The following is a 16,817-nucleotide window of genomic DNA, read 5'->3' on the forward strand; positions in this document are numbered from 1 at the left end:
GTACAGGCTTTTGTTCAGCAGCCAGGTTTGGTCCTCGCCTTTGTTGTACCCAGGCGGCGCTTTGACGTATATTTCTTTATCCAGCTCGGCGTGTAAGTACGCTGTTTGCACGTCGAACTGGAAGACCTCCAAGCCCAGGATGGTGGCCACCACCAGGGCGCTTTTGACGCTTTCCGCCCTGACGGTTGGCGAGTAGGTGTCTGTATAGTCTTCGGGGTATCTTTGGGCGAAACCCTGTGCGACTAGTCTTGCCTTGTATAGGACCTTGTTGTCCTCTAATGTCTTAACCCTGAATACCCATTTGGTTCCTATTGGTTTTTTGTCCTTTGGAACTTGGGCAGGTGAGTATACCTGGAGGTTCCTTAGGCTTTCCATCTCCTTCTCCATGGCAGACATCCATTTTTCTTTTTCTTCCTGGGGGAGCCCGAGGATGTCTTCATATGAGCTGGGCGTGAAATGGGTGTCGTGGATGGTCATGACGTAGTCCTCTAACTTCTTTGGTAGCTTGTTTCTGGTTCCTCTGACTGGCCTGCTGGGGGTTGGCTCGGTTTCCTGCATGTTGTCTGCCTCATTGTCCGTCAGGTCATCTATCTTCAGTGAGGGGTGTCCTTCTTTCCAACCTTTGACGCTTGCCTTGCGATGGTTGGCTTTGTGCCCTGTGACCTCTCTGACCTCCCTTTCCCCTTGGTCATGCTCGAATGTGACCCTATTGGTTGGGATGTCATTGGAGTGTACCCTCGACCAGTTTGCGTTTTCGTGGAAACTGGCTGATCTGGAAACCACAAAACGGTTATTGTTGTCGACAAATCTGTAGCCCTTTGTGCCCGGTTCGTAACCCACGAACCTTAACCTTTTTGATAATTTCTCCCCCTTTCTTCTTAGCTGCCTGGGAATGTGGACATCAGCTGGGGCGCCAAATATGTGTAAGTGAGCAATGTTGGGCTTTCTGTTGTATAGCATCTCGTATGGCGTCTTATTGATAGAGCTTGACCACAGTCTATTCAGGGTGTAATTGGCGTAGTGTAATGCCTCTGACCAGAAATGCTGCCCCATCCCAGCATCCTCCAGGGCGCACCTCATCATGGTTTGCAACACCCCGTTTTTTCTCTCTGAGACTCCATTTTGGAATGGGGAGAAAGGTGAAGAGGTGTAATGCGCTATGCCCTGCTCCCTCAGCCACCTTGTGAATTCTTTGGCCATGAACTCTGAGCCCCTATCAGTCATTATCTGCCTTATTCTCATGTTGTGTTGCATATCTACTCTCCTGTGGAATTCTTTAAACCTTTGGAATACTTCATTTTTGTGTCTGAGGGAGTAGACGTACCCGTATCTGGTGTAGTCATCTACAATCGTGAGGAAGAATCGCTTCCTATGTCCTACAGAGGGTTTCATTGGCCCTACCAAGTCCATATGCACCAATTGGAAGGGGTATTCCGTGGTTCGTTTGGATCCCCTGGGGATGGCCTTAACCTTGATCTTAGAACGCTTACAAACTGAACACTCCAAGTAGTTTTCGCAGTTCTTTACTTTGAGACCCTCGGTACATTCCGTCATTTTCTTTACAATGGGGAAGCTTATGTGTCCCAGTCTCCTGTGGAGGAGGTGGGCGCAGTTATCATGTAATGGCTTGCCGATAGATACAGACTTGTTTGTCTTCTCATGGCTACATCCTGCCTCCTGCTGCACCCCCTCTGTTTCTGGATACTTATCTACCCTGTGGTTTGTGCTGGTATCAATGCCTTCTTCCTCCCTTGCGTTGGGTGTGAAGTAGGGAAGTCCCTCGTGTATGGTTACCTTTCCTATCTCTTTCCCTTGCTTGATCAAGTGTGCCTTTCCATCTTTAAATTTTATTTCTATATTTGTGTCTCGTGTTAGCCTTGTGATGGCTAGCACATTGTGGGGAATCTCTGGTATGTACAGTACTTCTTTTAAGTCCCCTACCTGTGTGATGTGTACGTTTCCTTTCCCCACTACTCTGACCTTGCTTTGGTTTGCCACCTTTATTTCTGAGTCTATTTCTGTGAGTGAGTCTAGCAGCTCTGGGTTACAGGTAGTGTGACTTGTGGCCCCTGAATCTAGAAGCCATGAGTTTCTCTCTATCTTATGTTTGTCATTTGGGTCATCGTGCCTGATCCCGTACATGGAGCCAGAGCTACTCTCCCTGGAGTGGTCTCTGCGCTCGTGGTGTTTCCTGGGGTTGGGTGACCACCCTCGCCCCCTTTCCTTTGGGTACCTGCGTTCAGGTGACCTTCCCCCTCTACTGTCGTGCTGTCCCCTATCCCTATGGTTCCTGGGGCAATCCTTCTTTAAGTGGTTCCTCGATCCACAAGAATAACATTCTGAGGTATCCCTGGCCCTATCCTGGAAATCCACCCTCTTTGTGGGTCTGGGGTCCCCTTTGGCTAGTTGGCGTTCCCTCCTCAGAGTGTCCTCTGCAACGAGCTGACTGGTCAGTGAGCCTAGTGTGAGGTATTGCAAGTTGAGGCTATTTAGTTGGGTCATAAAGATGTCCCAGCTGCTATCAAGAGAGTTTATGATTATGCTTATCATGCTCTCTTCAGTGATGATTTCCCCCCTCTGCATGAGTTCTGTCCTTGCAGCATTCATCTTTAAGATGTGCTCACTCATGGGGACCCCTGCTTTATGCTTGGTGGAGTGGAACTCCCTAGATAGTCTAGTGGTGGTGGCTCTGCTTTGGCTATAAAACAGGTTACATAGTTTTTGCATAATATCATAAACAGTTAGATTGTCCTCAATAGATGGATACATAGCAGATGGAATGGAGGTTAACATGATGCAAAATGCCCTGTGATGAATGCAGTCAATTTCCAGTGACCAGGGCTTTTGGGGAGGTTTGTTAGCTAGGAACAGTGCATTCTCTCTCATGAGAGCAACCCTTAATTGTTGGCTCCATTCTATAATATTACCCCCATCTAACTGCAGTTTTGGCAAATTGGTATAATTTGCCCCAGAAATGTTAGTAAGGTTACTTACTGGGGGGAGCTGTCCATGGTCCAAGTTGTGATTAAACTCACAATAAGGCTTTGGGATGTCTGTGGCCATTCTGTACTTGCTTGGATCTATGTAACTTGCTTCTCTTATTACAGGCAGGTACTGGGCATGCGCGAAGCTCATTCCGCGCTGGAGTCCATCGGGTGAGGTTCCTGTTGCTGGAGCTCCCAGGCCTAGGCCTAGGCCTGTCGGTGGGAGGCTGGACCCGCCCCCGGTGGGTCCGAAGATTCCTCCTGAAGGTGGACACCACTGCTGGATGGCCGGATCCCCGGCGAAGAAGGGCAGAAGGTGAGGGGGCGACGCGGTCGCAAGTCGAGGACTTTCGCGGGTCGGCGGCGCGGCAGCAGCGGAGGTCGTAGGTTGAGGATTCCCTGCACCCAGCGGCTCGGCGGTAATGGCGGCGGCGGCGGCTGATCCTCCCTCGTGGTCGCTGGTCCCTGGTCGCGTGGACTGGCCCGATGGGTGTCGTGGCGTTGGTGAGTAGCCGGTTCTTCTCTTCTGCCTCGGGCCTCGCGTTGCCGGTGTAGCGGGTGGTGAGTTCGAGTTCTGCGGTTGATTTTTCCTGCAGGTGGGCGGTCTTTTGTGCCGGTTGTTGGCGCGCGCGGTGTTTTTTGTAGGTTGTGACTCGGTTGCCTGGTCTCTGTTGGTTGTCCTGGCCTTCTTGTGCCCTCCAGGATTTTTCTTTGGTTTATTGAGTGCCGCAGGAGGCTCGAAAGCGGAGCCTAGGGCAGCGGTGATGGTCTCGATTGCCTTTTGCAATTCGAGATCGGTAGGCGTTTTTCTTTTTGTTATTGCGATCTCTTCGTGGTCGCTTTCAGAGCTGGGCTCTTCGTAGTCACTTTCTGAGCCCCCCTCGTCTGTTTCGGGGTTCGGGCATTTTCGCGCCAAGGGATTCAAATCCTGGCTTCCCATTGGCTGGTGCTCGTCCCAAGATGGCCGCCGGGAAGGGGGCGCGGAAATGGATTCTGCCGGCTCAGGGTCATCGGGTTGGGGTGGCTTACCCTTTTTTGCTGGCTTTTCTTTCTCGGTGGTCTTTGGGGCCTCAATCGCTGCTTCTTGTTGCTCGAAGAGGCTTTGAAGGTCCGCGATGAGGTTTTCTTTGTCGCTGTTTCCCTCCATCAGTTTCAGGATGGAGAGTTTGAATTTTTTCATTTTCTGTGCTGTTTCTTCTTCCGGGGCGTTGATTTCCTTGGATGGCCCCTCTTCATCTGATTGTGAGTCCAGGCTGGAGTCCTGTTCGCTTCCAGCTTCTGTCTCCTCCATGGCTGTGGCTTTGGTTGCAAGCTTCTCAGCCATCTTCTTGGTAAGAGCTCTGGTCTGTGCTCTGTTTGCTTCTTCAGGGTAGGTGTTGGGTTCAGTCATTGTCTGGAGTTATGGGCAACCGACCTCTGCTACCATATTGTTAGAAACTGGATCTAGCCCAATAACTCAAAGACAGACTCCAATTCTTTTCTGTAGTTTTATTGTTGATCTGTTGGTACTGGAGGTCACTGACCTTGTACCTTTCTCTTTTAGGTATACATCTGGAATCAACTGTGGAACATGTGGTTGGACCTTTTGTACCCAGGAGGAGGGGCTAAGAGGTAAGGAGTGGTTACAGGGATTATGGGATATGTGGTTAGTTAACCCTTGAAGGTCCGGGTGGTCAGGGAGATGTAGTAGTTAGGCATTTATTATGACAATGTTAGCTAATGCTGGTATAAAGCACAAATGTTCAGCCCCATATTGGCCACAGCATAACTCGTATGTTGAAAGGAGAGGACAAACTCTACAAGCAATGATGAGATCAATATTAGCTGATGCAGGTTTACCAGCTAATTTATGGGGAGAAGCCATTATGTGTGCAAATACACTCTTAAACAACACCATAAATACAACCACTAACAAAATTCCATATACCGTATGGCATGGAAGGAAGCCAGATTTGAGCTACATACACACATTTGGATCACTTGCATGGGTACATACTCCAGCGCAGTTAAGGCGTAAGGGCCAGAGTAGGGCACAACAATTAATATTTGTTGGTTATAATTCAAACCACAGGTCCTACAGATTTTGGGTAAAAGGAACAGCAACAGTGGTTAACAGTGGAAATGCCAAGTTTATGGAGCACGTAGGGTGGAATAAATTAAGTACTGAAAATGAGGTTATCATTGAAACTCAGACTGAAGCTACCAATGAAATGCCAGAGAGCCAGAGCGAAGAGGTAGAGAAAGACGTAGTACAGGAAGAAGTAAAGGTGGAGAGGCAATCTGTAAGTCCTGAACTCCCAAGAAGGTCGAGTAGAGTAACAAGACCACCTGATAGGTATCAGGCAACTACAGTCTATCAAGTAAATAAAGTCCCTACTACATTTAATGAGTTAACCACGTTTCCACCTGAAGACCAGAAAGTGTGGAGAGGTGCAATGTCTAAAGAACTACAATCTTTGCAGAATTTGCAAGTGTATGAGCCTGTAACAATTCCAAAAGGGAAAACTATACTTGGTAGTAAGTGGATATATAAATTAAAGACTGGGATAGATGGGATACCAATATATAAAGCTAGGCTAGTAGCTCAAGGATTTAATCAGTCTCCTAATGATTACAATGAAGTGTTCGCTCCAAGCTTAAAAGCCATTACATTAAGAGCAGCGTTGGTATGGGCAGCTAGAAATAAATATATAGTTACCCATTTAGATGTAGAGACCGCATATCTGCATGCACCATTACAGCATGAAATTTATTTAAAGAAACCCTCAGGATTTGAGGAAAATGGGAAGGCTGACTGTTGGTTATTAAAGAAAAGTCTGTATGGGTTAAAACAGTCAGGTTATGAATGGAACCAGTGCATTGTAAAAACATTGAAGAATATCGGATTTAAAGCAGGATTAGCAGATCCATGTTTATTTAAAATGGAAAGGGATGGTATAGTATCATTATTACTTCTTTTTACGGATGATATAGCTCTGATTACAAAGAATGAGCAAGAGGCCAACAGAATTGTTGATAAATTAAAAGCTCATGTCAGGATTAAAAATCTAGGGGAGATACAACAATACCTAGGTGTAAGGATCGAAAAAACTAGGGGAGGATTTAAATTGTCCCAAACTGATAAAATTAATAATCTATTAAAACAGTTCAGAATGGAATTGTGTAAACCATCAAAGACACCTATGGTTCAAGATTATTGCAACACTGATGTGCAAAGTCCATTATTTGATAAAGGGATATACCAATCGTTGATTGACAGTTTATCATACATTAGCAATTGGTCTAGACCTGATATTTCTTATAGCGTGAACCAATTAGCTAGATTCAACACAGAACCTACGGAAAGACACTGGCAAGGAGCAAAACGTATTCTCAGATATCTGAAATATACCATGCATCATGCATTGTATCTACAACCATCAGAAAAATTGCATGTAACCGCTTATGTGGATGCTAGTTTCGCAACAGATGTGAATACAAGAAAATCAACCTCAGGAATCGCTGTATTTCTGGGAAAATCTTTGATATGGTGGCGTTCAATAAGACAGAAGCATTTAAGTATGTCTACAATGGAAGCAGAGTTTTCTTGTTTATCTTTGTTATGTACAGATTTGATCAGTGTTAAGCAGCTGATGCTAGATTTAGGAATAGATATACAAGATCCTATAATAGTATATGAAGATAATCAGGCAGCGATAAAAATGGTGACAAATATAGCTGTAAAGACTAGAACAAAATATACAGATCTTCGATATCTCAATGTAAGAGAATGTATAATGAACAAGATGATAGAACTTGTATATTGTGCATCGGAGGACAATGTAGCCGATCATTTCACAAAAGCACAGGGAAGTAGGAAACATATAGATACATGTGAACAGTATGGTTTAAGATTGTAAATATATTAGTCTACCCAAAGGGGAGAATGTTGGATCCTTAATCCTACGGTTGGGTAGATAATATGTACTGTGACTTTAACTGCTACAAGATGACAAATTGATTAAAAATTGATCTTGGTGGGAAAGTCTTTGGTCTTGGTTACCTACAGGTTTATTGGGAAATATAGTGGTAGCAGTTCCTGAAAATGTAACTTTGTTGCTTTAACATTTTAGATGAGTCAAGAAAACCGAACAGTTGATATACAACTCATAGAAAGGAAATCAGGATGGAGATCAAACCCACAAAAAGTCAAGAAAAAAAAGAAATAGGTCTCACAAAAACAAAAATTTTTAAACTAGGCAACAGCGTTGCCAGTTATCTAAAAGATGATTGAATATATGAAAAGACAGTTGAGGCGAAGTATTGGTTTATATTATCTTGAGGAGAGTGACAGACCTCTGCAGTGCCGTATTTTTGGGATGTGAAAAGGGCCTTAAACTGTTGGATTGGAATTATCTATTTTGGATTCTTTGATAAATGTATTACGTTTATGCTGAGTTATATGGCAAGAGAGCTACGTTGGGGCATGCAGAAGATCTGTTTGTTACCCCATTATGATGGTTGGAATTAATAATCTTGAAGAAAGCCACTACTACAGATACTATATGGAATACAATTATAATGTCACTCGGGTGGTTGTTTTCTTTCTTTTTTTTTATATACATGAAGATATTTATTATTGATGGGGGCAGATGATAACTGAGGATTTCGAACATTCTGTTGGAATTAGGATGTGATGTTACCCTAATATGGGTGATGGAGTTAACAATCCAGTTGAAAGACATTATAGAAGACATTATATGGATTACAAGTTCAAAGTCATTGATTTTATCTATATAAGGGAATATTTTTTTAGTAGGGTGGGCAGAAGAATAAAGATATTAAGAATTGTTATGTATGGTAATTTTGTAGGAAAGTGGGTGGAGACAGGCTAGTTTATTGATTGTTTAGTTTAAGAAAAGGGATGTTTAAGAGATATACTTATGGGAGTGGAGGAAATGGATAGACTATGAGTTGAATAAATGTTAAATTAGGATTTATTATATAGCTTTATAGTGGAAGGCTGCTTTGAAATGTTATATTAATATACATAAAAGGTTTGATTTAAGAGATATATGTATGGGGTAGGAGAAAAAGGGCAGATTATTGCTAAATTGGGAGTTATAATAATATTACTATGCTAAACCAGAAGTTATTATACAATGTTATAGTAGAATGTTATTTTGAAATGTATAGTAGAAGGGGGATATAATAATATTATTAGAAAGAAAGGGTCAGTATTTGGGGGATGGAGTAAGGGGATGGTAAAGTATTATATAATCTGTTATGAATTTGGGTTTTACTTTGAAGAAGTCACAGGGGGAGGGGTGGCGAGGGGGGGTTAGGGAGGAGGGGGGGAGAAAAAAGGGGGAAAAACTTGTATTTGAAAAACTTTTTCAATAAAAAAAAAAGAAACATTCAGCATCAACTTAAAATTTTGTATAATTTGGCCTATCATTTGTGTTATTTTAATTGGAGGATGCTGTTTTGTTCAGTGTATTTCTTCCTTTTGTAATATACAGGTGAAACTCGAAAAATTAGAATATCGTGCAAAAGTTTATTTATTTCAGTAATGCAACTTAAAAGGTGAAACTAATATATGAGATAGACTCATTACATGCAAAGTGAGATAGTTCAAGCCTTGATTTGTCATAATTTTGATGATTATGGCTTACAGCTCATGAAAACCCCAAATTCACAATCTCAGAAAATTAGAATATTACATGAAATCAATAAAACAAGGATTGTACATAGAACAATATCGGACCTCTGAAAAGTATAAGCATGCATATGTACTCAGTACTTGGTTTGGGCCCCTTTTGCATCAATTACTGCCTCAATGCGGTGTGGCATGGATGCTATCAGACTGTGGCACTGTTGAGGTGTTATGGAAGACCAGGATGCTTCAATAGCGGCCTTCAGCTCTTCTGCATTGTTCAGTCTCATGTCTCTCATCTTTCTCCTGGCAATGCCCCATAAATTCTCTATGGGGTTCAGGTCAGGCGAGTTTGCTGGCCAATCAAGCACAGTAATCCCATGGTCATTGAACCAGGTTTTGGTACTTTTGGCAGTGTGGGCAGGTGCCAAGTCCTGCTGGAAAATGAAGTCAGCATCCCCATAAAGCTCGTCTGCGGAAGGAAGCATGAAGTGCTCCAAAATCTCCTGGTAGACAGCTGCATTGACCCTGGACTTAATGAAGCACAGTGGACCAACACCAGCAGATGACATGGCTCCCCAAATCAACACAGACTGTGGAAACTTCACACTGGACTTCAAGCCTCTTGCAGTGTGTGCCTCTCCATTCTTCCTCCAGACTCTGGGTCCTTGGTTTCCAAATGAGATGCAAAAGTTGCTCTCATCAGAAAAGAGGACTTTGGACCACTGAGCAACAGACCAGTTCTTTTTTTCTTTAGCCCAGGTAAAACGCTTCTGACGTTGTTTGTTGTTCAGGAGCGGCTTGACAAGAGGAATACGACATTTGAAGCCCATGTCCAGGATCCGTCTGTGTGTGGTGGTTCTTGATGCACTGACTCCAGCCTCAGTCCACTCCTTGTGAAAGTCCCCAACACTTTTGAATGGCCTTTTCCTGGCAATCCTCTCCATCCTTGCTGCTTGTGCACCTTTTTCTTCCACACTTTTCCCTTCCACATAACTTTCTATTAATGTGCTTTGATACAGCACTTTGGGAACATCCAACTTCTTTTGCAATTACCTTTTGAGGCTTTCCCTCCTTATGGAGGGTGTCAATGATGGTTTTCTGCACAACTGTCAGATCAGCAGTCTTTCCCATGATTGTGATTCCTACTGAACCAGACTGAGAGACCATTTAAAGGCTCAGGAACCCTTTGCAGGTGTTATGGCTTAATTAGCTGATTAGAGTGGGACACTTTGAGCCTAGAATATGGAACCTTTTGACAATATTCTAATTTTCTGAGATTGTGAATTTGGGGTTTTCATGAGCTGTAAGCCATAATCATCAAAAGTATGACAAATCAAGGCTTGAACTATCTTGCTTTGCATGTAATGAGTCTATCTCATATATTAGTTTCACCTTTTAAGTTGCATTACTGAAATAAATGAACTTTTGCATGATATTCTAATTTTTCGAGTTTCACCTGTATGTATAACTGCATTTTGCTTTAAATCCCTTCCTACACTGTTTCAAAGTCATGCCTTATATAAGGAACTGCAAGGATTTTCCTCTCCTGACAATAACCCCATTTTCTGGCCCCTTGTAAGAGGATGGCTTCACAAACAAGATAAAAAAGAGTGGAATGTAGGGATTGAAGAATGACGTCGGGCCAAATGCAGCACACTGCTTCTGTTTCTGGTGTCATTGTATCTTCTTCCTGGATGATCTCATTCTTGCTCTGGTCTGTGTTAACTGACCTTTGTTGTGGCCCCGCCCTCTGAGCCTATCCCATTGGAGGAAGAAAGCTCCGAGCATGAGGAAGAGGAGTCAGCCAGGCCTCCCTCTCCAGGCCCCTCCCCTCTGGCACTGTCTCAGGTGCCGGCCGAGGGAGAGGAGATTAGCAGGGAGACAGGTGTCTCGGATGAGAGTGAAGGAGAGACATCATTCCTGGACGCACGCCTCCGAAGGCATGATAAACGATTGCAGCAGCTCAGGAGGCGTGCTAGGGATTAGAACTGAGTCACTGGACCACACCCCAGAGACTATATAATAGAGGGTGGTGGCCAGTGATCCCTGTGACGAATAAAAATAAACCTTGGATAGTCACTAAAGCATCGTCCGAAACTGCTGAGAGGAATATTATTTTCTGTTGGACTCTTGTACGCTGAGTATATTATCTTTCTGTTTCTGTGGAAATAAAATCACTTGGCAGACGGTGTGTATATCGCTGCCAAGTTGGAGATAAAGACCTGGGTGTGTGCCAAGTGCTTCCTCGGCTGGCTGTGTTTGTGTGTGTGTGTGGACGGGGACAGATCATCCTTCTTCTGAGTGGGGGAAGAGGGAGGAGGATTGTCCAATTAGAACACTGTTGCTTGCCTGCCTTTTTATCTGCCTGTGTAAAACTGTATAAAAAATAAAGCTCTCTGCGAGAGCGAGAGAGACATCTTCGCACAGAGCAAAAGCCTGGACCTCTGATTTACAACAGTATATAAAGAAGTTAATGAATCCTGCTGCATCAGTCTGCCTGTGTGTGCTTTCTAGATTTGATTTTTGCAACAAACTGTGACACCTTTGTTGCCCATTTGTCGATTGTCATCGGAGCCTCCTAGTCATGCACAGCTTCGCAATCTGGTGAGAATATGTGGGCCAGTCCCGGATCCGGTTCACCAGAACCAGCAATACAGTATGACTGCAGCTGGAGTGCTGGTTCAGCTGAGTGGATGCCGTTCGTTTTCTTCTCGCGGGCAGAAAATGGCTTTCAAAGTCTGCAAAGTTAGTGATCTCTTTCTGGGTCAAGTCTGGCACCAGGATGTTGTGGTTACGATCCTCTTGGATAGGCAGGTCTCGGAGGGAGGGCTGAAGAAGGTCCAAAACCTGAGAAATGGAGGAAAAACCCTAGTTTGATTGGTGGATGTGGAATTTCAACCCCCTCCCCCCACTGCTTGTTTATTTTTCCCCCAGATAAGCTGATGCATCCCAGCAAGAACATTTTTCCCAAGGTGAGTAATATGGGCACTGATTTTTAAGTTGTTTAAAAAACTTATTCAAATCTTGTTTCTCAAATGACAGGATCCTGAATCAATTCTACATTGGTTTCTTGTTTTTCTTCTAAGACACTCATTTCAGTCCTTGGTCAAATGAGCCTTTTTCCTGCCTATTCTGCTTCAGGTATAAGAGGCTCTTTTATCCTTAATACTCTCTGTTAGATTTCTGTTGTTGCCATGAGAACTGTCATCCTTCAGCGAATAGATACGTTGCTTAGCAAAACACAGATACTCACAGACTCTGAACGTTTAAAGAAAAATAAACAGTCTTTACTTGTAGTACAAAAAGCAAACTTGGCTTCTCAAAACAAAGATAACACTTCTTCAAATAATCACGGTTCAACACAAAACATAGTTTGCTTACAATACCAGTTCTCTTCAGTAACACAGACACAGTTCCTTTCAGCAGTTCAGCCTTCTAATAGCAGGAGCAGAAGTGAATGAACTTCCTGCCTTCTTTTATGTCTGCTTAGCACAGCCAATTAGTCATCTTGTAGCAGTTAAAGTTACAGAACATAGTTTTCTATATATTACCTACCCAACCATAGGATAAGCATCCAACATTCTCCCGTTTGGGTAGACTAATATATTTACAATTTTAAACCATACTGTTCACATGTATCTATATGTTTCCTACTTCCCTGTGCTTTTGTGAAATGATCAGCCACATTGTCTTCTGATGCACAATATACAAGTTCTATCATTTTGTTCATTATACATTCTCTTACATTGAGATACCGAAGATCTGTATGTTTTGTTCTAGTCTTTACAGCTATATTTGTCACCATTTTTATCGCTGCCTGATTATCTTCGTATACTATTATAGGATCTTGTATATCTATTCCTAAATCTAGCATCAGCTGCTTAACACTGATCAAATCCGTACATAACAAAGATAAACAAGAAAACTCTGCTTCCATTGTAGACATACTTAAATGCTTCTGTCTTATTGAACGCCACCATATCAAAGATTTTCCCAGAAATACAGCGATTCCTGAGGTTGATTTTCTTGTATTCACATCTGTTGCGAAACTAGCATCCGCATAAGCGGTTACATGCAATTTTTCTGATGGTTGTAGATATAATGCATGATGCATGGTATATTTCAGATATCTAAGAATACGTTTTGCTCCTTGCCAGTATCTTTCCATAGGTTCCGTGTTGAATCTAGCTAATTGTTTCACGCTATAAGAAATATCAGGTCTAGACCAATTGCTAATGTATGATAAACTGCCAATCAACGATTGGTATATCCCTTTATCAAACAACGGACTTTGCACATCAGTGTTGCAATAATCTTGAACTGTTGTGGCTCCGATCCCCGAGCCTATCTTATCGGAGGAAGAAGGCTCCGAACATGAAGGAGAGGAGCCGGCCAGGCCTCCCTCTCCAGGCCCCTCCTCTCTGGCAATGCCTCAGGTGTCTGCCGAGGGAGAGGACATTGACCAGGAGCCAGGTGTCTCCGATGACAGCAATGTGGGTGATAAGTCGTTCCTGGATCCACGCCAATGAAGGCGAGATAAACGTTTGCAGCAGATGAGGAGATGTGCCAGGGATTAAGCTGAGTCACTGGACCACACCCCACAGGCTATATAAGAGAGTGTGGTGGCCATTTAGACTCTGTGATGGACAAAGCTAACTTCTGGCTAGTCACTTTGTACAACGCCTGATCTGCTGAAGGTTTCATGTTTGAGCTGGACTGTTTTGAAAACTGTGTGTATTAGTTGGTGTTATCTGGTGGAGGAACACTCCCTCTTCTTGAAGTAAAGCACTTGGCAGACGGTTATCGTATTGCTGCCAAGTTCCTGATAACGAACCTTGTGTGTGCCGAGTACTTCTTTAACCCCCGGCTGGCTGTTTGTGTGTGTGTGGGGACGGGGACAGAACATGAACCATAGGTGTCTTTGATGGTTTACACAATTCCATTCTGAACTGTTTTAATAGATTATTAATTTTATCAGTTTGGGATAATTTTATTTTTAAAATTTGATTTATATGCCGCCCTTCTCCAGAAACTCAGGGCGGCTTACAATGCATTAAGCAATATTTAAATCCTCCCCTAGTTTTTTCAATCCTTACACCTAGGTATTGTTGTATCTCCCCTAGATTTTTAATCCTGACATGCTTAAAAGCATGTTAATTAAAAGCTTGTGTAAACCACACATTTTTACCTTTTCTTGATAGATTTCCAGATAGGACATAGAGACGGAGTATTTGCATTTATCTTCTGAAGCATCCCTTGTCATCTGCAAGACAGCTTGAACAGCTCGAGGGATCACTCCTGGGTGATCTGGATTTCCCAGCATGGTGTGTCTTGCCTATGATTTGGCAGGAGTCAAGATGACACACTTACCCACATCCACACTTACCCACATCCCCAACTAGGCTGGCAGGCATTAACCAAAAGGACAGAAGCTGCCAACTCTGGGTACAAAGATAACTCAAACAGTGGGCAGACTGTTCAAGCTGTCTTGCAGATGACAAGGGATGCTTCAGAAGATAAATGCAAATACTCCGTCTCTATGTCCTATCTGGAAATCTATCAAGAAAAGGTAAAAATGTGTGGTTTACACAATTGTACAAAGGGGAAATTGAGCCCGGTAAGCATAATGGTGCAGAATGTCAGGATTTTTCTGGGAAGAATGAGATTTACAACATGGGAATAAAAAGCCAGATCTGATGGAGAGAGCATGGCCAACTGATCATTGATTGTTGATGGATGTGATGTAGGCTTTCATTCCTTTTCATGCTGCACTTAGGATTTATCACTCCTTTTAATGGAAAATGTGTTGAATGTAAACATTCAACATGTTTACTGATTGGTATAGGAAGTGCTGGACAATCTTTTTTCTACTTTCATTCAAGGTTATTTGAACACAGGGGAACTGAAGCAATGGGCAGGGGGAGTCAGAGTGCAGATGGAGTGGAGTTAGGCATTCAGACACAATTTCTGGTATTCCTCGCATTTCCATTCTTTTCTGATAACTTTGCCTATCCCTCTCTCCCCCAAGAAGTAAACGTAGGAATAGATATTTATTTATTTAGCATATGGTGCTTGTACATTGAGAGCCAGGGAGTCTACAATGTTATTACAGAGTAGTTTGGCTGCCTAAGATTATTAGATTGTTTAGTTCACACTCGCGCGCTATTCAGGCTGCATCGCAGGGAGCAAACTAGTTACACACGCAATGGCTAATGTTGGTGTCATCCGGGCCTTTTTCCTCCACTGATTTTGCCTTGCATTTGGGCAAGACCAGCGCCAGTTGATTTATTTCTACTGCACAAAGTGCCATTAGCTTCCCACCAGAATGGTACTTATTTATCTTACTTGCATTTTGCATGCTTTCGAACTGCTAGGTTAGCAGAAGCTGAGGCGAGTGACAGGAGCTCATTCTGTCATGTGGTGCTAGGGCTTAAAACTGCTGGAGTACAAGGAGCGAACTTTTCTGATTGGCAAATCCAGCATCTTTAAGCTACTGAGCCACTGCACCCCTAAGGATGGATATCTCTCATGGATGAGTATATGTGTACCTCAGCGTTGAATGATATTTTTTTATTTATCACATTTAGAAACTGCCCATCTTCCTCAGTATATTGATGATGCTAGCTATACTCATAAAAAATGTCTGCAGGAAAACAGTCAAGCTCAGCCAACCATAAGAACCTAATAGATATCTCTAGATATCTCTAGATATCTCTAATAGACAGGATTTGGGGGAGACTTAATGTGACCACATGTTTACTGGACCCGTGTCCCTCCTGGTTAGTACTGGCTTCCCGGGAGGTCACACGAGGCTGGCTCCAGGGAATTATCAACGCTTCGTTGAGTGAGGGTCACTTCCCCGCTGCCTTGAAAGAGGCGGTGGTGAGGCCTCTCCTCAAGAAGCCCTCCCTGGACCTGGCAGTATTGGCTAACTACCGTCCTGTCTCCAACCTTCGCTTCGTGGTGAAGGTTGTTGAGAGTGTGGTCGCACGACAGTTTCCACAATTCCTGGAGGAAACGTCCTATCTAGATCCGTTCCAGTTGGGTTTCAGGCCTGGGCACAGCACGGAAATGGCATTGGTCGCGTTGGTTGATGATCTCTGGAGGGCTCGGGACAGGGGTTGCTCCTCTGTTCTGGTCCTATTAGATCTCTCAGCGGCTTTTGATACCATCGACCATGGTATCATGCTGCACCGGCTGGAAGAGTTGGGGATGGGGGGCACCGTGTTACAGTGGTTCTCCTTTCTCTCCGATCGGTCGCAGTTTGTGTTGACAGGGGGGCAGAGGTCGACCTCGAGGCCTCTCATCTGTGGAGTGCCTCAAGGGTCGGTCCTCTCGGCCCTTCTGTTCAACATTTATGTGAAGCCGCTGGGCGAGATCATCCGTGGCTTTGGGGTGAGATACCACCAGTACGCTGATGACACCCAGCTGTACATCTCCACCCCAGGCCACCCCAGCGATGCCCTTGAAGTGATGGCCCAGTGCCTGGAGGCTGTACGGATCTGGATGGGGAGGAACAGGCTCAAGCTCAACCCTTCCAAGACCGAGTGGCTGTGGTTCCTGGCATCCCAATATAGTCAGCTGACTCCATCGCTGACTATTGGGGGCGAGTCTTTGGCCCCCGTGGAGAGGGCGCACAATCTGGGTGTCCTCCTGGATACACAGCTGTCCTTGGAGGAACATCTGACGGCTGTTGCCAGGGGGACTTTTTGTCAGGTTTGCCTGATTCGCCAGTTGCGCCCCTTTCTTGATCGGGATTCACTCATGCCCTCGCCACCTCTCGCCTGGACTACTGCAACGCTCTCTACATGGGGCTCCCCTTGAGGAGCACCCAGAGGCTCCAACTGGTCCAGAATGTGGCCGCGCGGGTAATTACGGGAGCTGCATGGCACTCCCGCATAACATCGCTCCTGCGCGAGCTGCACTGGCTCCCAGTGGTCTTCTGGGTGCGCTTCAAGGTGTTGGTTACCACCTTTAAAGTGCTCCATGGCATAGGACCTAGTTATCTTCGAGACCGCCTTCTGCCACCGACGACCTCCCATCGACCCGTGCGCTCCCACAGAGAGGGCCTCCTCGGGGTGCCATCAGCCAAGCAATGCAGGCTGGTGACCCCCAGGGGGAGGGCCTTCTCTGTGGGGGCTCCCACCCTCTGGAATCAACTGCCCCCAGAGATAAGGAGAATCCAAGACCTTCGT

General features: G+C 44.4%; 1 protein-coding gene across 1 annotated transcript in view; it reads left to right on the forward strand.

Annotated features, from left to right (window-relative positions):
- Nucleotides 1–5,194: 5,194 nt before the first annotated feature.
- The window catches only part of KIF22 (kinesin family member 22), an 87,180-nt gene continuing 75,557 nt past the window's right edge, over nt 5,195–16,817 (forward strand). The window contains 3 exon segments of the mRNA XM_070944804.1: nt 5,195–5,266; nt 6,442–6,542; nt 13,972–14,191. Of these exon segments, the coding sequence (XP_070800905.1) occupies nt 5,195–5,266; nt 6,442–6,542; nt 13,972–14,191 (393 nt within the window).

Source organism: Pituophis catenifer, unplaced genomic scaffold (genome assembly GCF_029215685.1).
Source record: "Pituophis catenifer annectens isolate HBS135680 unplaced genomic scaffold, rPitCat1.0.hap2 SCAF_5, whole genome shotgun sequence".
Taxonomy (NCBI): domain Eukaryota; kingdom Metazoa; phylum Chordata; class Lepidosauria; order Squamata; family Colubridae; genus Pituophis; species Pituophis catenifer.